At 39.4% G+C, this 25,683-nt stretch overlaps 1 protein-coding gene across 1 annotated transcript in view; it reads left to right on the forward strand.

The window, feature by feature from the left end:
• RSBN1 (round spermatid basic protein 1) overlaps positions 1 to 24,752 on the forward strand; it is a 31,471-nt gene extending 6,719 nt beyond the window's left edge. Inside the window, exons 2-7 of the mRNA XM_081866458.1 lie at positions 8,850 to 9,520; positions 14,755 to 14,892; positions 15,539 to 15,681; positions 16,613 to 16,780; positions 17,604 to 17,712; positions 19,172 to 24,752. Of these exons, the coding sequence (XP_081722584.1) occupies positions 8,850 to 9,520; positions 14,755 to 14,892; positions 15,539 to 15,681; positions 16,613 to 16,780; positions 17,604 to 17,712; positions 19,172 to 19,534 (1,592 nt within the window). The 3' untranslated portion in view covers positions 19,535 to 24,752. The remainder of the gene's footprint in view (positions 1 to 8,849; positions 9,521 to 14,754; positions 14,893 to 15,538; positions 15,682 to 16,612; positions 16,781 to 17,603; positions 17,713 to 19,171) is intronic.
• Positions 24,753 to 25,683: the final 931 nt, after the last annotated feature.

Raw genomic sequence — 25,683 nt, forward strand, 5'->3', positions numbered from 1 at the left:
CTCCTCAGTTAATCCCTACAATGACCCTGTGAGCTAAGTTAACAGGCTGTGACTAGCCCAAGGTTACTCAGTGATCTTTATGACCAAGTGGAGATTTGAACCCTGATCTCCCAGGTCCAAGTCTCATGCTCTTACCACTACACCACACTGGCTTCGTAGAGTACTTCTGCTATGGGGCAGCTATATAAATTAAGTAGGTACATAATATGGAGAAAACAAAATGTAACTTTTCATTGAAGCTTGAATTTATTTTTTTCTGGATTGTTTTATTTGATGTTTTAATGTGTTGTAAACTGCTTTGAGATTTTTTCTTTAAAATATAAAGCAGAATAGAAATGAAATGAATAAAAATAATACAAATATTCATCTCGCCCGCCCCCCCATGGTGCCTAGACATTCTATTTTGGTGACTTTAACCCAGGTTTAAGGTGCCATTTGATGCCTAGCTTATATACCTTGAGTTTCTAACACTGTCAGTGAGGCTATACATTTAATGGGGATAGGTGTGTATATAGGCTGGAAAAGTGTTAGATGCTTGCTTAAACCTAAGGAACATAATACAGCCTTAGTTTTTTTGTTTTTTAAATTGTTTCTGCATTTTACAACATTAACCATCTCCCCAACCAAACATGTGAGATAGTGGAATAATGGGTGACCAATGCACATGGTTCGTGACATTCCAGGTTTTACAATATATAAAATAAAAACCAACAGTCATCTATAACAGCCAATGAAGTCTAAATTCATTAGGGAGTGCACAGATACTTTTTCTTCCTATATGCATAAAAATGTAAAGCTGCCTGGAGAGAGTTAAAGCACAAGCTTGGGTTTGAATGACGTGCCAATTCAGACTGTGACGTAGTTTAGTGCAGCAGCAGAATTAATGACCAGTGAAGAGGAGCAAAGCAGCTACAGCCTCCTTTCCCAGGGCCTGCATATTTGGTGGTTTGTGCTATAGTTTAAGTTGCAGGGGCTTGTGGCAAGAACTGATGAAAAACAAACTGAATTCTGGAGAAACAAGACATGGTTTGTGCATGAGATGATATGTTGAACAAACCATAGATTGGCACTATGTATGAATGCAGCCAGTAAGTCCACACACATGGTAATCACTTGCTGAAATAAGTCCACACAAATGGTAATCACAGTCTGAAATAAGTAAAAAAAGCAGTTATTTACATTTTTTCTGAAAATCCTTTTCTCTAGGGATGATTTTGACTTGCTATATTCAACTGGTTGTTAACAAATCCTAGTATAATAATCCACTGGTAAAATAGGTCAGGTTTTGTGGAAAGCTTCCTATTGATAACCATTGAAGCTTACCATCAAAGGGGAGACTTGGGGTGAAGCAAAGCACATAATCTGGGTGAGAAAATTCAGCCTACACTGTGTAGCTTCAGCAAGCTGGCATGGCTTACTGCTGGTGATACTGGCCAGAGACAGTCTAACTTGATGATACATTGGTGCTGATGTAGTTGGGAGTAGCAAATAAGTAGAATGCAGGTTCTGAGTCTGCATGAGATCCCAAATCTCGGCATCTCTTGTCTTAATTGCATGAGCCCTAGGATATTGCTGAGCTCCAACCTCTATCAACAATTACCATTGGCCTTGCTGGTGGTGGTCACAGGAGTTGGAAGCCAACAACAATTGGACAGCTACATTAATACTTTCAGAAATAGTGCCACTCAGTGCTTCTGAGTTCCATCCTGAGCCATTGTCTCTGTGACTTTAAAACATGGGAGTCTGCCAGTTACTGGTCAGCTTCACTGATCAATGCTGGTATAAAAATATCTACCTGGATAAACCACTACTTTTGATACCTTTTGTGTGGACCAGATGGGCTTTGAAATTGTTGAGGTTTGCTGTATACCCAAAGGCTATAATTTCAGTAGGCATCTTGAAACTTACTAGAATGATTAGTTCACATTAATATCTAGATACAATCTCTTGTTACCCATTTTTGCTATTCTTATGATAGCACTGTACAGTACATTTCACTTTAATATAAAATCTCCAAGGAGAGAGTTTAAGACTTAAAATTCTGCAATATGATGGTCTGCCTCAATTTTTAATACCTTAATTTTTCATATCTCTTGGTGGGGTAGGGGACTTCTCAATCCATTGCTGCTCAGTTGTTTAAATCTTCAGATGTCTGAATCCTAGACATTTGATCCCTTGGGTGCAGTATGACACTGTCAGTATATTTTGCTTGCCCAATTTTGTTGAAAATCCATCAGGTTACTCCCCCTCCCCCCCCAAAAAAAATATTGAGGTTTTTTTCCCTAATTTGTATCACTTTTCTGGATCTCTGCTTTATAATTGCCTATTATATTGCAACATGTTACTTTACAAACAGTAACACCAACAAAGTAACATTACAGAGCTGCCTTTTTTCTTATAAGAGTCCTTCCTCATAAAGCAGAATAGCCTTTTGAAGGGTCTTTAAAATGCTCACTCAACTATGAAGCATGATTTGATTTTTTTTTTGTTGTTGTTGTTATAAGGATCCAGAATAAGCAATTTATAGGTGTGTTACAAAATAAGACATTGTTAGCTGCTGGGGCATTAAGTTGTTAGGAGTATATAATTATGGCTTCCTTTTACTCAGCATTTCTGAAACCTGTCATAGCAACTTATTGAGCTTTGATCTCAGCGAGATGAATTCAGGAGGCTATTTGAGTGGTACTTGCTGTATTCAGGGACTCGTGACTGATGATAAATCATTCTGACTTAAGGCAGTGCAACAAATAATCAGTGGTGCCTAAAATAACTATTGTAGTTGTGTATGGTGTCTTCCTTGGTTGTGCTGGCGCTCTATATTCCCTAGCTGCTTCCTCTTGCTTACTTGCTCTCTTTCTGTCTAGCAGCTTCTCCAAATGAATCTGCACGCACACTGCACAGGGATTTGGGAATTTTATTTATTTACGAATTGACTTCAACATGCGTCAAGGCAATTTACAAACATATCACAAAAAAAGAAAAAATAGTTTGTTTTTTAAAAAGTACAAAAATAATTGATAGGTATAAAAACAATACAAAATGAACATCCAAAGCAGAGACTTTCTAATCCAGCTGGAAAAGCCTATTGAAAAATAGGAATAGTGGGTGCCTGTCATATCTACAGAAATGAGGTTCCACAAATCAGGAGCAGCCATAAGGAAAGCCCTGCTCTCGGTTGCTGTGGAGCAAACGTCCAATATTTTGGGAACTGAGGGAGAAACTCTTCCACAGAATTCAGTGACCTACTGATTATATAAAGGATAAGATGACTTCTAAAGTAAATTGGTCCTGAGTAGTATAGGGCCTTTTACATTAGTACCAATACCTTGAACTTGGTGTGGTATCAGGCAGCCACTTCAAATCATGTAAATAAAGTATGTTATGCTGGTGGTAGTTTGCCCCCTCAAGCAACCTTGCTACTGTGATCTACATTAGCTGCACTCAGGGGTGCCCAGACCTTTTTGAAAGAGGGCCAGATTTGATGAAGTGAGCATGAGCTTTTTTTTAGGATTGAAGTTGTTGAGCTTTTTTTTAAGATTTTACCCCAGGAGACAAACTGCCACAGGAGCTGGATTAAACCGACTAGCGGGCTGCATTAAGCCCAATTAAGCTTTAGATCAACTTCAAGTATATCCCATAGAGCCTCCATCTTGCCAGGATTCAAGTATATCCCATAGAGCCTCCATCTTGCCAGGATTTGGACTTAGTTCTCATCTAGCCCACCATTGCATCCAAGGCCTGCTCAGCCATTCTCAGTTCAGGTGCTATGGAGAAATAGTTTGGTATCATCAGTATACTGGTGACACCTCGATCCTAATGACTGCTCCCAGAAGCTTCATAAAGACATTAAATAACATTGGAGACAATGCCCTGCAGCATCCCATAGATCAAGAACAAGAGGGTGAGAAGAATTCATCTAATGGCATCTTCTGGAACTGTGCCAGGAGATTAGATCGGGACCATTGCTGAACAGTTCCCTGATACCCATCTCCCATAAATGCTATGCTTAATAATGTCAAAAACTGGTGGGGGATTGAACACTAGCAGCAGAATCATGGCTCTTGATTAGGGTAATTAATGAAGACTTCCAAAACTGATTCAGTCCCAAACCTGGGCTTGAATCCGGATTAGAATGGGTTTAGATAATTTGTTTTCTCCAAAAATTCTGCAGTTGCACTGCTACAACTCTCTCAAGTGCCTTGGCAAAAAAGCGGGTGTCTGCAACTGAACAGTAGTTGTTGAATACCATTCAGGCCAGGTTGTTTTTTTTCTAGAGTGGCCATACTACGATCTATGCAGGATTGCCATCTTTTGCCACTAGAAAATTCTCCAGAGTGATCATATCCTCTAACTGACATATGTAGTATTTTGTGCATATGAATTAACTTGTAGTATCTGGCTTGCCACACTGCTTTTCATTATTGGTGCCAATTGCTTGCATGCATTCATAGTTTCTGTTGGTGGCACATTTGATCATATCGCCTGTGAGGCCACGCCACTGGCTTTTTCCTCCCCATTAATGCACAGGAATTTCCCCATTCGTATAATATAGTACTGTATAGTACAGTACTGGAGGGTGTGTAAACTAAATTTCCGAGGATCATTCCATCCCATTGAGAATATGATGCATGATCCTATAGATGTCTGTTTACACAGAAGTAACAGCCATTAAATTCATTCAGGCTTACTTTAGTGTACATAGGATTGTAGCATTGGTTTTATAGGTCTTATTTTCCAGTAAATGGATGTTGGATTGCCACCTGGATTCACCTAATATTCTCTGGATTGTGTTCTATTTTTGAATTATGTTTATTTAAAGAACAGGATTATGAGTACCTGTCTCTTAAGGTCCAAACTAGACATGACAAGAGGTGTCTTATCTAGCTTGGCAGTAAGCTCCTAATGTAGCTGCAACAGTCTATTCCTAACAACTTCTGCTCAACAATATGCCCCTTTGTAATAAACTAGACTTAATTTCAAGTAAATACATTTTGTCCCTCCCACAAACTTTCTAGATACTGTGCTACTTTATTCCAAGTTCCACCAGTGCTGAGGTATGTGTAAAGCTTGCACTCACATGCTGCTGAAAAAACTAGCTGTTTGAATATTGGGTTAATAGGTTCTCACTGTCATATTCCCTTTATATATTTCTGAGCTTGCGAATGTTCTTCAGAGTAGTGTTGAACAGAAAAAGCTTTCTTTATTTGTTGTCTTCTATTTTACCTGATGTCCCACAATCTGATTATGTCTGTAAAGTACTCTTCGGTAAAACAAACAAACAAAACAACCCTTTCTAGCAGTTTAAGGCAGGAAATGGGCAGACCTTGTAGAACTACCTATTACACACACACACATACACACACACACACACACACACACACACACACACACACCGCCCACTACTTGAGATCTACCAGCTGAGGCCAGGTGCAAAATAGTGGCTTGTGAGGGACAGACATCCATTTAAAATTAAGGAAGTTGTGCCTCTGAGTACAGTGGTACCTTGGGTTACATACGCTTCAGGTTACATACGCTTCAGGTTACACACTCCGCTAACCCAGAAATAGTGCTTCAGATTAAGAACTTTGCTTCAGGATAAGAACAGAAATCAGGCTTCGGCAGCACGGCAGCAGCAGGAAGCCCCATTAGCTAAAGTGGTGCTTCAGGTTAAGAACAGTTTCAGGTTAAGTACGGACCTCCAGAACGAATTAAGTACTTAATCTGAGGTACCACTGTATATGCTTAGTCCAAAGTTTTGTTTTCAGTACCAGAACTGACCACACAGCAATCAATTCCTAGTTTTCCCTCAATCTTTTTTCTTTTTCAGCTATTTAACGTGCGGGATGGGGAGCCCCTTTATTACTCTTTGACTTATTTCTAGACCACTCTTCTGCCTGCTTAGAGAATTATGTAACTTTAGTTCGTTGCTGGAAGCTCCAGCAACTTTATTTTAATCTTGGGCAAGTTAAACTTCAGAAGCATGCAGCTTCAAGTGTTCAAACTAAATACAATACTAACTCATTCCAGGATGACCTGTACTAATCAGTGTTATAGATAGTCTGTCAAATTACAAATAGAGTTATTTGTCTCTTGTATTTGTCTCTGTAATCCTTCTAGTGACTGTCTTTTGGTTTTGCATAATGCCACCGCAGAATTCTGCTTCCCTATCCTTCCTTCCTTTTTTTTCAGGACTTGGAGGGAACAATCAATTAATAATGGTCAATGGTGTGGGCTTTCTAGAAAATTTGAAGTGCAAAAACTTCAAACATGAGAAATAGTGACGATGTCCTTTTATGTTCTGTCTTCTGTTGCTGTACAAGTCTGGCATGAAGAAACATTCTGCACGCCTGGGCTGCCTTGGTCTGTTTTATGTGAAGGAGTAAAAGTGGATTGTGCAAATGCACTTTTCCTATCCTGTCTGCCAGGGTACATATATACAAGATGCACAGACTGATTCCTTGTACTGATAATCAGGACTGCTTGTATTTTCTGCATCCAGTCCAGCTCTGGTTACAAAAACTAACAAAACAAGAGCATTATAAAGCACCACAATATCAAGGAGCAGCATAAAAGTAGCTAGCAGAATTAAGAACCAACACTAGGCAGTAGAAACAATATTTTTTTGAAAATTATAAAAATTTGGCAATATAAGTATTAAGGGACATGCCAAGTGAAGCAGGAAGAGCTTTCCACAGTTGAGATGTCACCACTTATTAATCTCTTTCTCATGTAGCCCACCATGCCTCAGATATGGGGGCCATGGGCATAGCCATGATTTTGGGGGGGGGGGGCAGAACCTCAGTTTACTATGTACCGGTATTTTTATTGAATTTGGGGAGGGACAGCTGCCCCTCCCTGCCCCCCCAGCTACACCTATGATGGGGGCACCCAAAGAAGGGTCCTTGTTTAAGATCTCTGTGTAGCCCCTAAGGTATAATAATAATAATAATAATAATAATAATAATAATAATAATAATATATTTGTACCCTGCCCATCGGGCTGGGTTTCCCCAGCCACTCTGGGCGGCTTCCAACAAAGATTAAAGTAAAGGTAAAGGTACCCCTGCCTATATGGGCCAGTCATGTTCGACTCTAGGGTTGTGCGCTCATCTCGCGCAAGAGGCCGGGAGCCAGCGCTGTCGGAAGACACTTCTGGGTCACGTGGCCAGCGTGACTAAGCTGCATCCGGCGAGCCAGCACCAGCGCAGCACACGGAAACGCCATTTACCTTCCCGCTATAAAGCGGTACTTATTTATCTACTTGCACTTAAGGGTGCTTTCGAAGCTGCTAGGTGGGCAGGAGCTGGGACCGAACGACGGGAGCTCACCCCACCGCGGGGATTCAAACCGCCGACCTTACGATCAGCAAGTCATAGGCACTGAGTTTTAACCCACAGCGCCACCTGCGTCCCTCCAACAAAGATTAAAAATACATTAAAATGTCACACATTAAAAACTTCCCTAAACAGGGCTGTCTTCTAAATGTCAGATAGTTGTTTATATCTTTGACATCTGATGGGAGAGCGTTCCACAGGGCGGGCACCACTACCGAGAAGGCCCTCTGCCTGGTTCCCTGAAGGTTTGCTTCTCGCAATGAGGGAACCGCCAGAAGGCCCTCGGTGCTGGACCTCAGTGTCCAGGCAGAACGAGGGGGGTGGAGACGCTCCTTCAGGTATCCTGATCCCTGGCTGTGAAGTGAGTTAAATGGCAAATCCATTACTTTTAATTGAGTTCACCACACTACAATAAACAATAAGCTAACCTGGAGACTGCCAGGAGCCATTGTGTTTAATTAATTGTTTACTATTATGCTTAGTTCTGGGTTTGCTGGTTATAGGAGGGATGAGATGCTATATAAAGTACTGAAGCACTACCCCCAGGCACTAGAAATCTTTTAGCACCACTCTACCTTTTTGTGAGCTCCTGTTGCTTGGTTCCTGCTCCTGCCAACCTAGCAGTTCGAAAGCATGTCAAAAAGTGCAAATAGATAAATAGGTAAGGTAAACGCCGTTTCTGTGTGCTGCTCTGGTTTGCCAGAAGCGGCTTAGTCATGCTGGCCACATGACCTGGAAGCTGTACTCCGGCTCCCTCGGCCAATAAAGCGAGATGAGCGCCGCAACCCCAGAGTCGGTCACAACTGGACCTATGGTCAGGGGTCCCTTTACCTTTACCTTTTGAAAGTTTACCAGTAATTGCTCATCACTTCTCAAGCTCAGCTTATTTTATCTGAATTTTACATTATAGAATAGGCATAGGCAAACTCGGCCCTCCAGATGTTTTGGGACAACAATTCCCATCATCCCTGACCACTGGTCCTGTTAGCTAGGGATCGTGGGAGTTGTAGTCCCAGAACACCTGGAGGGCTGAGTTTGCCTATGCCTGTTATAGAATTACAGCATCAAAACAGCCCTGCTCACAATTCTCAAATAGGCTTGACATACTACTGTATAACTAACAGATAAATGTGCAAACAAATCCTTCTTGAACTGCTATGTGTTGTATAAATCACGTACAGGAGCACTTAATAATGCAGAAAGTAGCTCATTTTTTTTCTGTAAACCTACTGTCTTGATGCAGTAACCCCCCCCCCCCCAAACTTACTGAAAATCTTTTCAGAAATTAGTCTATTCCAGCAAAAAAAATCTTACGGTACCTTACACTTAGGACATATTAAGTTTGCTAGTCTTGAAGGTGTCATAATATGTTCCTAACCTGATATATCCAAGCACTGAGAACTGTGAAGATTTCCATACTGAGTGTCCGGGAGGTGGGTCAGGGCTTTTCTTCCTAATGTTCTTGACTATTTTTATGGTGCAACAATAGAATTCTAATTTTCTTATTATTTCTAGAAAGCCGAGATGAAAATGGCAAGACCCAGAGAGCTGACGGTCTTATTGTAAAGAAAATAAAGAAAAAGAAGAAAAAGAAACACAGAGAAGATATGAGGGGGAGGCATCTGAAAATGTATAATAAAGAAGTGCAGACTGTTTGTGCTGGTCTTACCCGTATCAACAAAGAGATTTTGACTCCAGGGGAGAGTGATAACTTGGAAGAAAACAAGGAATCTTTTAGGTACCTAAAAGATGAGCAGCTGTGTCAGTTGAATTTGGGCATGCAGGAATATAGGATACCCCAGGGGGTGCAGTCTCCATTTACTACACACCAGGAGCATTCTGTTCGCAGCAGCTTCTTAAAAACAGGCACTAAATTTAGTAACTTTATTCATGAAGAGCATCAGTCAAATGGAGGAGCTCTGGTTCTTCATGCCTACATGGATGAACTCTCATTTTTGTCTCCAGTGGAGATGGAGAGATTTGCAGAAGAGTTTCTTGCTTTGACATTCAGTGAAAATGAGAAAAATGCAGCATACTATGCTCTAGCTATAGTTCATGGGGCAGCTGCCTACTTGCCAGACTTCTTGGATTACTTTGCTTTTAATTTTCCTAACACTCCAGTGAAAATGGAAATCCTTGGCAAGAAGGATATTGAAACAACAACCATTTCAAACTTTCATGCTCAGGTAAGAGATGTCGTTCTAAAGACCCAAGAGTATTGGAAACTAAGCATATCATTCACCCGAGAAACTCACAAAGGAGCGCTAGGGCAGAAACGCAAACCAAAATCTAGACAATTCTGTCAGCTACTGCCTTCCAACTACCTTTCCTTCAATAACAAACCTATAACTTTGTCTGTATATAGGATGATAGTCCCTGCAATTTAAAGCCATGTACCGTATTTTTCGCCCTATAGGACGCACTTTCCCCCCTCCAAAAATGAAAGGGAAAGGGAAGCTCAGGCTTTCCCTGCCCCAGCCCCACGCCTGGGGGGGAAATAATTTTTTTTCTTTATCCCCCCCCCTCGCCTCCAAAACTAGGTGAGCCCTATGGGCCGGTGCGCCCTATAGGGCGAAAAATACGGTCGATTCTGTGCTATCTAGGCTGCTTCTGAATGCCTTCCCACTCCAACTAGTACACAGCCTTTTTGAACCATAGTTCCCTACTTTCCCATTTCCAGCCTGTCATTGAACAAACATGAGTTATTATTATTATTGAGAATATTTCAATTGAACAAAATATACTGGAAATTAAAAGTGAATCAAAAATAATAAAAAAGAAGTAAAGGTGGGTGAATGTATATTATATCACTATATATTCAAGCAGCTATAACTCCATATATGCTTGTCTAGTATATAGGTATATAAATGTAATTACTATCCATATATATATATATATATATATATGCTTTCGTAGATTTTCACGGGTACAGGAATGCAGGTTTTGGTGTCCTCGGGTGTCTTCCCGTGTAAAAGTTGGGGTGTCTAGGCGACGTTTCGACGAGGTCTCACTCGTCATCTTCAGGCTGGTGCTTTCGGCTTCTTGTTACTGGAACAGAGCAGGATCTCAGTGTTTGAGTTCCTATAAATACTGTAGAGGGGGGTGGTGTATAGCCTGCAATCCCTACACAGATCTGGCTGACACAAGCCACAAAACCACAGCTCGCCCCTATACACGAAGCCAAGCCAGAGCACAACTAAGTACAGTACAGCCATCTTCTCAGGAAAACTCTTCACAAAGTTCAAGAGGTCAAGACACAAAGACTTTAACAACTAATCCACACCTAATGACCCACCTAAGTGGTACTCAGGATATCACTCAAGAAATCACTCAAGATATCTCTCAAGTAATTAAGGAACAAAAGAAGAAAAGGCACACTAGCCTGGGAACTTCCTCTCTGCCCAGAACATTGGAGGCTATACACCACCCCCCTCTACAGTATTTATAGGAACTCAAACACTGAGATCCTGCTCTGTTCCAGTAACAAGAAGCCGAAAGCACCAGCCTGAAGATGACGAGTGATACCTCGTCGAAACGTCGCCTAGACACCCCAACTTTTACACGGGAAGACACCCGAGGACACCAAAACCTGCATATATATATATATATATATATATATATATATGGTTATTTATAACCTATGTTTTTTATAAACATGTTCCAAATATCTTTATACTTGCCCATACAAAGTCTATATCTATAAGCAATCCATAAGTTGCAAGTGTTGACATATCCTTAATCCATTGACTTTTAGTCAATGAGGCCATATATTTATCCTTCCAGTGCATCAGTATCAGTCTCTTGGCCATAGTAAGGGCGAGAGACGCAGGTGGCACTGGTCTAAACCACTGAGCCTCTTGGGCTTGCTGGTCGGAAGGTTGGCAGTTCGAATCCGCATGATGATGGTGAGATCCTGTTGCTCTGTTCAAAGGCATACTAGTGCAAGTAGATAAATAGGTACTGCTGTGGCGGGAACATCCAATTCTTTGTTCCACTCCTTTCTTAAAATCTGTGTTTCGAATTGATTCATTAATAGCAAATATCTATAAAAAGTAATTGCAGGCTTTTTAGTTTCAAAGTATTTGATCAGTTGTTCTAATATCTCTGGTACCTCAGAAGCTGTAAAAGCTGCTGGTCCAAACAAAGTTGTTAACATGTGTTGCAGCTGCAAATATTTTCATTGGGCTGATAGAGTTGTCTCTTAAAATAATGTGTAAAATTCATCTTTCTCATCTGTCAGTTGGTTCAGAGTCAGTTTGCTCGCTTCGGTGCAATTCTTCCATATTACCATCTTTCTCCCAATTTTAAAAATTGGGTTTCCCCACAAGGTCAATTTAGCCATGAGAAAATTGATCAATTTTATTTTTATTAGACATTATATTCCATATTTTCCTAACTGACATTAATTGTTTTGAGAGACTACCTAGCTCTAATGTACTTTGATCCTAATGCTATATATGTATATTCTAAAATTGCCCAAGTCAGAAAATTATTATTATGGGAGCTGTAGTTCAGCAGCATATGAAGCGCCACAGGTTAACCAGCTCTATTATGACATTTCATTGGTTTCAGTGGAAAGTGCATATTGATCTTTTGGCACTGAAACATACAGGTTTTTAAAGTGCTTTCTAGACTGTCCAATTGCAGTTGAGACAACAGCTGGTCTGGGGGGACAGACATGTGTCCCCAAATTTTCATGCTGTTTTAGGTGTGCTGGTCTAAAAGTCATGTAATATGGACCTACGGTATTTTGAACTGTCAGAAGAAGGTTTTCAGCTCAACACTATTTTTTTTTACTTTGTAACTCAGTTAAGTAAACTTGTTCAAATTTCTGCAAATGCAATTAAGAAAAAGGAACAATAGGTCCATTTACTGCTATTGTTGCTGTGTGCGCACATCCATGCTGTACTAGTCATTTATTGTCCACAGCCTTGTTCAGCATCATATTTCAACTTTCATGTGTTCCTTCCAACAGTTCCTTCCACACTAGTACGTTTCCTGGCTTGGCTTCAAGGTTTCTCTTCCCTTTCTGAAGCTATAACCTTGGTAATATAGGACATAGCCTAAGTCTACGCCCTCTTAGGCGAGTCTAGAAGGATGTTTGCCAAGTACAGCGGTACCTCTGGATGCGAATGGGATCCGTTCCGGAGCCCCGTTCGCATCCTGAGCAGAACGCAACCTGCATCTGCGCATGCGCGGGTCACAATTCACCGCTTCTGCACATGCACGTGACATCATTTTGAGTGTTTGCACATGCGCAAGTGGCAAAACCCAGAAGTAACCTGTTCAGTTACTTCCGGATCGCTGCGGGACGCAACCTGAAAAGATTTAACCCAAAGCTACTTTAACCCGAGGTATGTCTGTAAAGTTTTGTTTGGAGCATGTATTGCAGTCAGTATCTTTGCAAGTTTCTTGTTTTGGTTTTTTTCAAATGAAAGCTGATGTTCAGGACATTGCTTAAGTATCTTGGAATCCCAGATCAGCCTCATTCGGTGGTAGGATTCCTCTACTTGTTTTAAGCTTGCATTTTGTTTTGTTGGTTGTACACTGCCTCTGTGACTGTCTGATAAAGAATGATTAATGAATAGTTATTTTTTTATTTTAAAAATGCTACTTGCACTTTGGTATCAACATCAGAATACAGAATGTTCAGTCTTGAGATCAATTGTGAAGGGTACATAGACGGTTAAATTATCCATATCGGCAAAACACATGATTGTATGCAGAGGAAAGATCCATGCCTTTGTTCTGGGATAAACTTCAGTTAAAATGTGCATGTTCCCTTCACCACAGGTGAAAAATATATGTGCATGGTATTTAAACATTTGAATCCAAGTGCAAAATATTACCGTATTGGCCTGAATATAAGCCTCACTTTTTTCCCAAATTCCAACCACGAAAAGTTAAAGTGCAGCTTAAATTTGCGACCTTACAAAAACTGGCTTTTACGATATCGCTGCTGAAACAGAATATGGTAAAACGGAACAGGTGTGAGTGCCTGTGGAATTTTAAGGGAGCGGCTTATATTCAGGTATTGTCTCTCCCCCCCCCCCTTGAATTTTAAAAATGTGGCTTATATTCAGGTGCGGCTCATATTTGGGCCAATATGGTATGTAAGGCATCCCTTCCAACTCTATGATTCTGTAATTCTATATGCTTCTGAATGAAATCCAGTTTAGACTTCAGAGCTGCTTAAATGCCACTCTGAAGGTGTAAGGGCATTGAGCTTTCACACAGATTCTTTCTTCCTTTCCCCTCTACTATACACAGTTAGAACAGCATACCTTTGGTGTTTACAATGAACTGTTAATTTACTCTACATAAAAATCTTCGGAAGATGGTGGCAGAAGAATCCATAGTGGGGAAACTTTGCAATGTGGAGGTGTCTGGAGTGGACCTCCCTTTCTGCTCATGTGTTGGCGGTGGGGAGGAGACAGCAGGGGAATTCCACAATAGCCTGTACACCGAGATGCATAGGATTGCTCCCAAAGTAGCTTAAATGTTTATTTACTGCTATGCTTCATCAACCTTGTCTCTTAGGATACCAATTGGGTAGCTATCTTTCTCCACCACAGGTAAATTTAAGAAAGCCACTTTTTAGTATTTAGATACACAATTACTACTACTACTAATAATAATAATAAATGTTTCCTTGACGAGAGATGACTATAGGAAATTATTTGCTTATATGGCTTACACTAGTTTTTCACTTAGAATCCTTTTTGTTACAGTATTTTGGGTGAAATGCAAAAACTTGGATGAACAGATGTGTTTCAACTTTTGTTTCCTTTTCGGTATTGTTCAGGGTGGTATAATGTCAGTTCAGGGCACCTGCCTAATCAACTTGTTTTGATACCTACCAGGGGAACTTTTTCTTCAGTTCTTCTCCATTTGATTGTCACCTTTAGTTCAAATTGTTTGCATTCTTTAAGACTGTCCACGGTTCTTCAGTTTTCTATAGATGTTTTGGTGGTTCCCTCATGCAGGGTGGTAATGGCTCTTCCCTGCAGATGAATGCTGTATGATCTATGCTCAGAAAGGCCCAACCTGTAACCAATTGCCTACAAAAAGAAGAAATTCACTCATACATCCAAGTGTTTGTTTCTTCACTATATTCAATCAATTCCAGTACTCATTTAGACTTCACAATAACATAGTACACTATACACAGGTAGGTAGCCGTGTTGGGCTGCCATAGTCAAAACAAAATAAAAGAAAAAAAAATCCTTCCAGTAGCACCTTAAAGACCAACTAAGTTAGTTCTAGGTATGAGCTTTCGTGTGCATGCACACTTCTTCAGATACTTCTTCAGATACACTATATTAAGTAATATAGTGTACTTAATATAGTACACTATATTAAGCATTATGCAATGGTATGGAGTATGGAGTAAAAACACATTTTTGCTTTATTTGTACAGGTCAGTCGAACATACTGCTGTGGAACCTACAGAGCAGGTCCGATGAGGCAGATCAGTCTTGTTGGAGCAGTAGATGAAGAAGTTGGAGACTATTTCCCAGAATTTCTTGATATGTTGGAAGAATCTCCATTTCTTCGTGTAAGAATTAACTTTATTGCATATGAGAACCTGTAACATATTATTAATCACAGAACAGTTAAGCATAATAATGAATACATGAGTCTGCCTACTACAGGACCTGGGAACTTTCCTCAGCCTGAGGCATTCCATAATGGGGCTTCTTTTGTGGGGAGGGGGTGCACATGACAGTGGTGGACATGGCCGGGGGTGAAAGGATGTGGTTCCTATCTTTTGTACAGTAGGCTTCATTCCATGTATCAAAATTCAGAGTTGTTTTACAAATCCAACTAAGCAAGAAATGTTACCACGGCCCAATGACACATTCTAACCAGGCAAGATCATTTGAGGAGGACTCAAAGCAGAGCTGGTGAAGGTGTGTCTTGCATTCGGCCCCCACGCCTGAGGTTTCCCATGCCACCCCACTGTTTTCACATGACTGAGTGGAATATATATGACATATTTTGTGTATATATGATTATTTCCACGTAGTATAATCCTGGTTTTGTAAACACATGTCTCTGTCTCTCTCTCTCTCTCTCTCTCTCTCTGTGTGTGTGTGTGTGTGTGTGTGTGTGTGTTTCTTTTCAGTAAGGAAGCTGTGCCTCTGTTCAGTAGCATTTTGTCTTGCTGACCACCTGATTTGGATTTCTTTTGCTTTATACAGATGACTTTACCTTGGGGTACTCTTTCTAGCCTCAGACTTCAATGCAGGTCACAAAGTGATGATGGCCCCATAATGTGGGTAAGACCAGGAGAACAGATGATCCCAACAGCTGATATGCCAAAGTCACCATTCAAACGGCGGAGGTAATACTCCTTAAATTTATTTTACAGGAAAGTTTTCATGCTTGCCGTAGAGTTGACTTCACAAAACTCTTTACTGATTCTGATCTCTCAGCTGATCATATAATTAGTACCAGCTTTTCCCATACTGAAATTTAACTATGCATTGCAGAACAGTAGTCATGTTCTTTTCTCTTAGTCACCTCAGTGCCATATATTCTTAACTCCTTCAGGCAGGGACTTGCCTCTTTGGTAAAATGCCATGTATACTGATGGTGCCATTGTTTTGAAGTTCAAACTGTATACATTGCAGAGTATGTGGAGCGTTTAAAAACCTTTTCTTCCTTCAGGAAATGGGTAGCAGTATATTCCAGCTTAAGCACCTAAATACAGATTATGACATGTAATGTCCCTGAATAGCAATACAGCTAGACACACCAGCATAATATTTGTGTAGAGGTAGAGCATTACAATTCTATATCTTATTAAATGGTTGACTTTTTAAAGTGCCACCATATTAATGACTTTCTAAGCTTCTTTGGGTACTGTTAAATTGAAATATTATTAGAGGCATTTGGCTATGTTCACTGATCCCTGACCTTGCTGCACTTAAGGGTGAGGTTTGATTGGGGCTTGTAAGTGTCTTTACTTGAACACATTTTAGAAGTCTTCCTGTAATCAGGATTCCATTTTATATTTGAGTTATTAAAATCTTGAAGTGCCACAGAGGTTATGCAGAGCCCTTGATTAAAAAAAATTAATTAAAAAATTTAAATTTTTTTTAAAAAATTGTTGCTATCATTTGTTTTTAGTCTAGGTAAAACTGTAGCTAAATCTCTGAATATCACATGACTGCCTCTATAGTAGAGCTGGGGAAGTTTTTTTTTGTTTTAAGATGTCAATATCCCCACTGCATAGTTCTAACAGCCTTCTTTCTCTTCTCCCCACTTCATAGATCAATGAATGAAATAAAAAACCTCCAGTATCTACCTCGGACCAGTGAACCCCGTGAAGTTCTCTTTGAAGACAGAACAAGAGCCCATGCTGATCATGTTGGGCAAGGATTTGACTGGCAGAGTACAGCTGCTGTTGGAGTGTTGAAAGCTGTACAGTTTGGTGAATGGTAAGTGTGGTGTAGCAAGTCAGAATATGCTTGGAATTCCTTTGAGCAGATCATTTGGAAAGCTGTCTAGTATGCTGCACTAGAATATTCAGGAAAACAGAACATTTAAAAACCAACAAACCAATATTTGTCAGGAATATTTCATTTGTACTAAGCAAATAGTTATACACCAGGGGCTCTCCAGTCTTGTCATAATAAACTACCCTGAGTTAAACTTTGAACCACCAGAGAAACAAAGTGAAACTGAGTTTTTGTTTTCTGTGGACCTCTGGGGAAAATGGAGAATTCCCAGTCTACCCAGAGCCCGGATGATCATAGCTTAGTTCATTATAGAATTAGGGGGATTTGGGAGTGGGTCCCTGGCCCGGTCATACATTTAGATGGAGCAGGTCTAAATTCACTGAGCCTTGCCGATCATAAGGTTTGAATCCATGCAACTGGGTGAGCTCCCGTTGCTCTTTCCCAGCTTCTGCCAACCTAGCAATTCAAAAGCATACCAGTGCAAGTAGATAAATAGGTACCGCCGTGGCAGGAAATTAAATGGCGTTTCCATGTGCTCTGGCACTCATCACGGTGTCCCGTTGCACCAGAAGTGGTTTAGTCATGCTGACCGCATGACCCAGAAAGCTGTCTGTGGTCCCCTTGGCTCCCTTGGCCTGAAGTGAGATGAGCGCCACACTCCATAGTCACCTTTGATTGAACTTAACATCCAGGGGTCCTTTACTTTACCTTTACCATACATTTAGAATACAAATGGGCCCCATATATAATTCTCAAGATGTCTACTAGCACATTCTCACTGGAAAAGTCTTCATTTTTCTAGGAGTGACCAGCCTCGTATAACCAAAGATGTAGTTTGTTTTCATGCTGAGGATTTCACAGATGTAGTTCAGAGGCTTCAGTTGGATCTACATGAACCTCCAGTGTCGCAGGTAGTCAGCTCATTTGTTGAAATGTATACTTGGCATGTTGCTTCAAAGCATGATGTTAGTTGCCTATCCCCCCCTTACTGCTGGTATATTCACTATGAAATCACATTTCCAGAATATAGCATACGGATTTGAAAAACAAACATGCCCTTTTTTAACCAGATAATGTTACGTTTTGACAAACATTTAATTGGATTGCAAGTGGAAGCACCTTAGATTGTAGTTCATTCCCCTGCCACAAGCAGGATCATACAATTACCAGAGCCACATTGATCAGAGTGTGTTGAACAGTATTGGGGACATTGCCTCAACAGTGCCTCATACCAGTGCTTCATAGAGCCTTACCATTACATGCAGCCTTTCTTTCCACACGAAATTCCCACATATGAAATGCATATTCAGGCATTTGTTCCAAAATTTCTGTTCCACAACACTGGCCAAACTTGCACTATCATCTGGATTTTGCAGAAGTGATGATACTGGATTCCTTTCCCTTAAGTGCAGTTTAAACTTCTGTTAAAGGTTCTACCCTGTTAGTGGACAAACATACTTTGTGTGTGTGTGTGTGTGTGTGTGTGTGTGTGTGTGTCCTTGGTTCCTGCAGGTTTTCACTGACTGTAATAAGACACTGTGGGAATAGAACTATATGAATTTGCCCGAGCCTTAAGACTGGTAACAGAGATCCTGCTCTAGCAAAAATGCAATTGGTGGTTACTAGGGGCAGGGTCTTCTCACTCGTGGCACCATAGTTGTCATAACTCACGCAGGAAAGAATTCTACAAGTTCACTCCCTCCCCCCACTTTTATATTTTGAATACTTTAAAATTACCTAAGGTATCTTAAAATTGGTTTTATTATTGTTGCATTTTTATAATTTGATTTAGTCTGTATGTGTGTTCTCTTCAAAGTAAAGCACTTTGAAAAATAATTTTGAAAAGTGGGGTACAGTTTTTAAATAGTGTTGAGAACAGAAAACCCTTGAGCTAATCAAGAAGTTGTTTTGATCAGTCAAGTAAGATTATTTGTGGGAAGTTTGCATTTACTTTTGTTTCACAGCTTCCCTGTGACAGAAAGGCTGAAGCTCTGGTGTGGCTGTCACAAACTTATGAGTTGGAAGTTTTAACAGTTCACTATTTGCTTGAACCTAGTATAAAGTATAGATATACCAGCCATGATTAAATGCTGCATGTTTTTGAGTAGCTTTTCTCTGACAGTCATGGGGATTTCACTGTTTGCTTTTGCTACCTGAATATGTAAGCACATCTTTTAAGTTGCACCAAATGTTGTACTTGACTCATTATTTTAGCAGCAGCAGCAGCTACAATTCCAGACTGTTGGTATTTGTGCCATTATTGTGGCTAATAAATAACTAAAGGCTGGAGGGCAGAATATGTGCACTGCACACTAAATGCCCACTTTGGGCCTGGCATCTGGTTTACCTCTAACTTCTTTTCTCCTTCAGTGTGTTCAATGGGTCGATGAAGCTAAGCTAAACCAAATGAGGCGAGAAGGGATTCGCTATGCTAGAATCCAGCTATGTGACAATGACATCTACTTCATCCCTAGAAATGTCATTCATCAGTTCAAGACAGTGTCAGCTGTCTGCAGCTTAGCTTGGCATATAAGACTCAAACAATACCATCCTTCAGGGGAGAATTCTCAAAGTACAGAAAGCATTTCAAATATGGACACTAGCATCTGTGATGAGACTAAATCAGAAGGTGAAGATCAATGTGTGCTTGTGAAAAAGGAGTCTGAAGAAGTAGGAACAGAAGTACAGACAGCAACAGTGGCGTCACCATCATTGTTTTCATCTCTGTCGTGACTTGTTCTGCAACAAGATAAGCTGGCTCAGCCCCTTCCAGTTTTTAAACTAGAATCCGATCAGCAACACAAGCCACAGGATGGTCACATGTGCTCTCTTGTGTGATATGTACATAATCATATACATTTTTAAACAGCTTTTTAAAATTTTGATGTGAAGTTATAGTTTTATAACTGGGTTATGTTTTATTGGAGAAATCTTGCCTATAATTCTATAAAGAAAGGTGACATTCCAAAATGTCAAGCATATCTTTTTTACACAGATTATGCAAAGTTAGAGTTGTATTTTACTTCCTTAGTACAGCATGTAGTAGTGGACTACATTTTTCTTTGTAATTCAACATCTCCACAAATGTTTCCCCCCTCCTTCAGGAACATTAAGTATTTAACATTTGGTAAATCTGATATCCCTCCGTCTATTTTATCTTTAGCTTTCAGCATAAAAGTGTTGGTTTCTGTGGAGGAGTCACAAAGTGACTCTCCCATTTGATTAGTGGCTTGAATGAAAGAGAAAGCACAGCACTTTTAATGATCAATGACATTTGTGAGAGAGACACTTTGAAAGCCTAGAGAAAGCTCAAGTTACCAGCAGTGTAGATTAATCCTAATTGCTTATCAGCACCTTCACAAAGAAGCTGATATCTGAGATTAGTTGCAGAGTGTGATCTTGTTGAATTGTAATACCTGACGTAACACTTCCCATACCTCTGCTTTTAATGTTTGTGGGAATATTACTTTTTATATCTTCCCTGACTGCAAAATGTAATACTAGTGTCAAATGAAAGTAACTGTTGGCAGTCTCCCTGAGGAAATTGCCATCTTAGAGCACTTTAAGGCTTCACAATATTCGAACCAACTTGGTGGCTTGTTCAGTTCACAGCAAGCACCTGAGGTGGAAACCATATGTTCCTTTTCATTGATGCACTTAATCCAGTAGAGTAGGCTTCACAGTATAAATTGGTTGCCTTTATTCTCAAGAATTCTATATTGCTGTTTCACAGGAAATCTCATGTGTACTGCTATTTCCACATGTAACTCTTGGGTACCCTAGTGCTATGTTGAAAGGTTAAATGACACTCACTAGTATGTTCAGTATCGTTAGCAAGATTGTTTAGCACTCATACAATATTTCCCAATGTTAACTATAGTCAACTTTCATTCATTATTTGTATGCTGAATTACATTTATTTCTGGTACTAGAAGAGATGGGCCCTTCACATGTAGGATATAACCTTTGTTAAGGTGTAATCATAGTTGTTAATAAGCAACTCTGTACTTGTGGGGTAGGAGAGAGATCTGCAGCACTACATAAATGCAAGTAAGAAAGCAGCTGTGTTTATTTCAACACATCTTTATCAATCTTTTTGAAAAGAACTGCAAATATTAATCTGTTTCTAATAGCAATTACTTTGTGCAATATTATTTTGTGTAGATTATATGCATATTAGTACCTCTGCACAGAGGACAGTTTTAAACCAATAGCAAAATGATCAGAAAATATTGCAGTGATTTAGATAGAACTTGTATTACTCCTGATATATACATGTATATGTATTGTCTTTGGTGCAGACTGAAGACAAATAGAAAATATTTCAACTTAAAATGAATTTTCAGATTGGAGTGGTGATGAATTGTTAAGTAATCTGTGTAAATAAGGTGTTAGGATGAAAACCTTTTTACAAAAGGTAATTTTTTTAATGCAGGAGTGTAGCTTTTAACAAAATTCTAGATTGACCAATACTGGTTCAGATGATAACCCCTGTGTACTCTGGCTTTTTCCACTTTTTTACTCTTGTCCAGAAGAATTTTCATAAGCTTTAATAGGCTCTGCAAAGTAAAATTCTTCACAGGCAATACAAGATTCAGTGCATGATTTATATTTGACCAAGTCCATCTTTATTTTTGCATTTCTCTTCCATCCATTTTACTAGTCTTCCAAGCACTGATTTCCCTTTACCCATGCATTGCACATAGCTATATCAACAAATATAACACTGGTCTTTACAACTTAGCATGAAAACAGCACTGTGTATAATCACTCAGGAACTGGAATTTTTAAAAAAAGTTCTTACAGTTGAAGGGAAAATTATCTCTTTGTCCCAAAATAAAATTTCGACAGAATTTAAAAGAACAAATTCTAACAATGTGTACTCACAGAAACTCCATTCCCGCGTAACAAAAAATAATTAATACATGGACAAACTTCTGTGACCCTTTCTAAGCTTCTAGATTGTATTCTGCCCTCTATGCAGCCAGGAGAATTTCTGCTAAGTTTGCTTTTTGTTTTTTAAAAATATGAGTTTAGCATCCTATGCTAACCAGGAATTCCAACATACAGCCATGCTTAGTTGTTGAACAGTGGTAGCTGGTTCACACATGCTGATATAAGAGGAAAGTGAAACTAAATGCCAATGAAGTCTTTCTCCTGAACATCAGGGAGGTTAAAGTGCATGAGTCTAACTTCTGCGTAGGCTTTTCCCAATACATGCACTTTGTGCATTATGCACTTATAAGCATTATATGTGAAAGTGGCTTAAGTGGTAGTTTAGGACCAGACAGAATTAAAATGGAAACGTAAGGTGGAATTAAATGTCACATGCACTATTGCAAATGTTCTGTCTGAGCAAGCTATTTAGCTTGTCAGATAGAATGACTCCCCTTATCTTCCCTATGTCCTGTTCTGGGGGTATTCCAGATCTCTGAGCCAATTTGGGTGGGCATGGGAGGGAAGTCCTGTTGCGCAAGCAGAAGTCTGATGAGACTTGTCGGGTGAATCCTACCTAGAGTAGACCCATTAAAATTAATGGGGTTAACTTATTTATGTTCATGAATTTCAGTGGGTCTACTCTGAGTAAAAGTTAGTTCAGTACCATTCATAAAAAGTTTTTTGTACACATTAAATTATAACAGTGGGCATAAAGTACAACAGAAGCTTGCTTTCAAATGGATTTACACCCTGCAAAAGGAGTATGGATCAATCTTTCATGGCCTCTTATGTCTCTCTGCACCCAATCGAGATGGAGAATATTGGAATGATGTTCTGTGCTTTTCCAGTTCACTATGTTAGTGTTGAATTATGCTGTGTTGTATGTAGTAGCATTTTGAATATATTTCAGACATTTAAAGATAATTCTTTCTGTCATGTTCACTTATCTTAATTTCATTTTAAGTATATTGGTTTGGATTGAGAATTAATGCTCCACTGGGTTCTTGTGCTGGAGGAAGCAGGGTGGGGGGCGGCAGGGAGGTGATTTACACCAATGCAATCTTCCTACTGTAGCCCCCTGAAAATTTTCTCTGGAAGACAGGGAGACCCTCTGGAACAATGTGGGAGGTGGTGCAGGAAAAAATCCCCTTCTTCCTCCAGTGCTCTTTATTCTAGTTTACTTCAGCTGTCAGAGGAACAAGTCTGGATCCAACCCATTATCTTTTACAAAAATACTTTTCAAAATGGTTCAGAAGCACAAATTGTCATTACTTCTAAATTCTAGGGTCAAGTACCAAAGAGTTCACTTCACACACTGAGACTTGGTTGATTTCGCTGCTGAAGCTTTGGACTGTATTCTAGATAGTCTCCAATTTCTGGGGGAATGAGAGGCTGCAGTGGGAGAACAGGCTGCTCCGCACAGTGCATGTATGGCCCTCAGGATCTCTGCCTTGGTCTCCCTTTTTTAAATAAAGAGACATGCCATGTAGGATTAGCATGGTGATAAATTACCTGATTTGGGCAAAAGAAGGCTAGTTTAAACATTTGCAATAAGAACAATGACGACTACTACGAACCTGAAAAATAGGAGTGACAGATGACTGGGTTCATATTATCCAAATAACTGTTTATTTGGTGAACATATAACCTTTAGCTCTCAGAGAAATAAGATATTTTTAGAAGTGAACTTGCAGGAAGATACTGGGAAGTAACATCTTGTGTTGTTCAGAAATTTCTCATGCCAACTTAATTGATTATTGAATGCCAAGATGTGCAAATAAATTTCGCTTAACAAGAAATGCAATGTTATAAACTATAGAGCTATGTTTCACTTGGAGTAGACCCACTGAAATTAATGAACATAACTCAGTAATTTCTAAGGTCTACTCTTGAGTAAAACTTAGTTACAAAGTGGAAAAGGAGTTCAAAGGCAGAATTATCTTTAGATTAATTTATTATAGGTAATTTTCCAGCTGGGAAGACTTTTCTCTCCAATTTCTATAACTGAAAACCAGTTATTCTTTGATATATATTGTCTCAAAACTGTAAAGAATCTGCTAGCTACTAGCAGTTTCACAAATACGGTTCTTGTCTAAAGTTTCTGAATCTCTCCATGTTGAATAAATATCCCACTGTTCCTTAAGGACCAAAGAACAACATTAATTTGTGTTCAGTGAATGGTTGTATTGGGCCACTGATCCTTTTAGGAAAGCAACAAAAGAAAGATTAAGAATTAAGTGGAATAGGCATTTCACACCCCACCCCAAATATTTATGAGCAAAAATCTATTTTGTAAATAACTGACATGTTCTCTTCCATGAAGATGGAACATGTGCAGGGTTCTTTATATTTAAGGGACACTTACATTTATCACACAGATTTTCCCAAACAGTAAAAGGGCTCTTGTTTTGTTGGTAGTTTTCCTACATGTGAGGATGTAGCTGCTTATCAAGAGATAGGAGAGTTCATTTATTGCTAAGAGCCTATGGATGGACATAAATGTTTTCTCATGCTGCCATTCACATGCTTGACTATATTATGAGCAGTAAGCTCTTTTCACATGGGGCACAATCTAGCCAAGGTTAAGCACTTTTAAGTTCCTTTGATTTTTTTTTTTTAATGGGAGATAAGCTGGACTTTCCATTGGAATCTGTGAAACTAAATGTGTTTAATGTTGGCAGGATTGCACTCTCATTTCTTTTATAAATGCTGAGTATTTATAGCCATATTGGTTGTGTTTGAAGGTTGCTATGAGTGGGGTTGCTTCAGTTCCTGAAAGCTTTGTACTGTAGATAAATTTTATGTTGGTCCAATAAACAACTTTCCAATAATGTTATGGCCTTCCATTGATATACATAATAGTTTTAGGACCCAACAGCACATGTAGTTGAGAAGGGGCTTCTCTTAATATAGCACTTTCAATTCTGTCTAAGCAAATACTTATCTTTACATGTTGTATAAAATAGATTTGTGTAGTGTTTTGTGATTAAATTCAGTTTTGATTGGCAGCCAAGATATTTTTCTGTGGTTTTAATATATCTAAGGTCTTTGCATATAGAGGATATGTACAATTGTCTGGAAGACTGTTTTTTTTTCTTTTTTGGCTTTGTGTGGCCTTAGTATATTTATTGACATTTAGCAAGTGTTTTAAGGAGGTTTTTATAATAGTGTAAACTGATGGGAAAATTTTAAGCCTCTCTGTGAATAATCCTCTAACGCAGTGCATTTCTTTTAGTAGCTGACTGTACAAGCGTATCAAACTGTTAAAGTTATTTCTTTGTAAAACAAACAAATAGTACAATGGAATGCATAGATTTTCCCCCTGTAAAGTATTTTTTTAATAAACAGAAGTCTGATTTGTCCTTAATGAAAATTGCTGTTTGGCAGAAAGACTGTTAGAATATTGGGCAGGGGCAGGGATGGACTTTGGTAATCTTTTGTAATATGGTGCCTTGTGTGAGCCCAAAATTTGGTGTCCCCAAATGAATCTTCTCAAGTTACGGATGTGCTCAATTTTTCTCCCCTTGGCTCAGCGTCCAGTGCAGGGGAACCACTTGCACTGCCCTAAATCTGGTGCTGACAGGGTGGAATAAACCATTATACTTTAGAACTTATTACTGGCTGCAAATTAGTCGTGAACTAGACTGTTCCACTGACAGTCATATTGGAAACAAGCAATATGGGAGGGTAGGGAAAATACAGCTAAATCTTTCTGTGCTGAGATGTAGGTATATTTGACACACTCAATAATGAGTCTTTTATAAATCTGAAGAGCACAATCTTTGCTTTTCAATGTGGCTTTTTTTTTGGGGGGGGGGGGGAATAGAACGGTCATAACAACCTTGCAATCTTCCTATACTGCATACATTTGAAGTGCAAGAGATAATGCAGTAGTTAAAGAGTCTCTACCCTTTAGCTTCCCGCTTACTACGGGGGAAATCATG

Source organism: Podarcis erhardii (assembly GCF_964252035.2).
Source record: "Podarcis erhardii genome assembly, chromosome: 6".
Taxonomy (NCBI): Eukaryota; Metazoa; Chordata; class Lepidosauria; order Squamata; family Lacertidae; genus Podarcis; species Podarcis erhardii.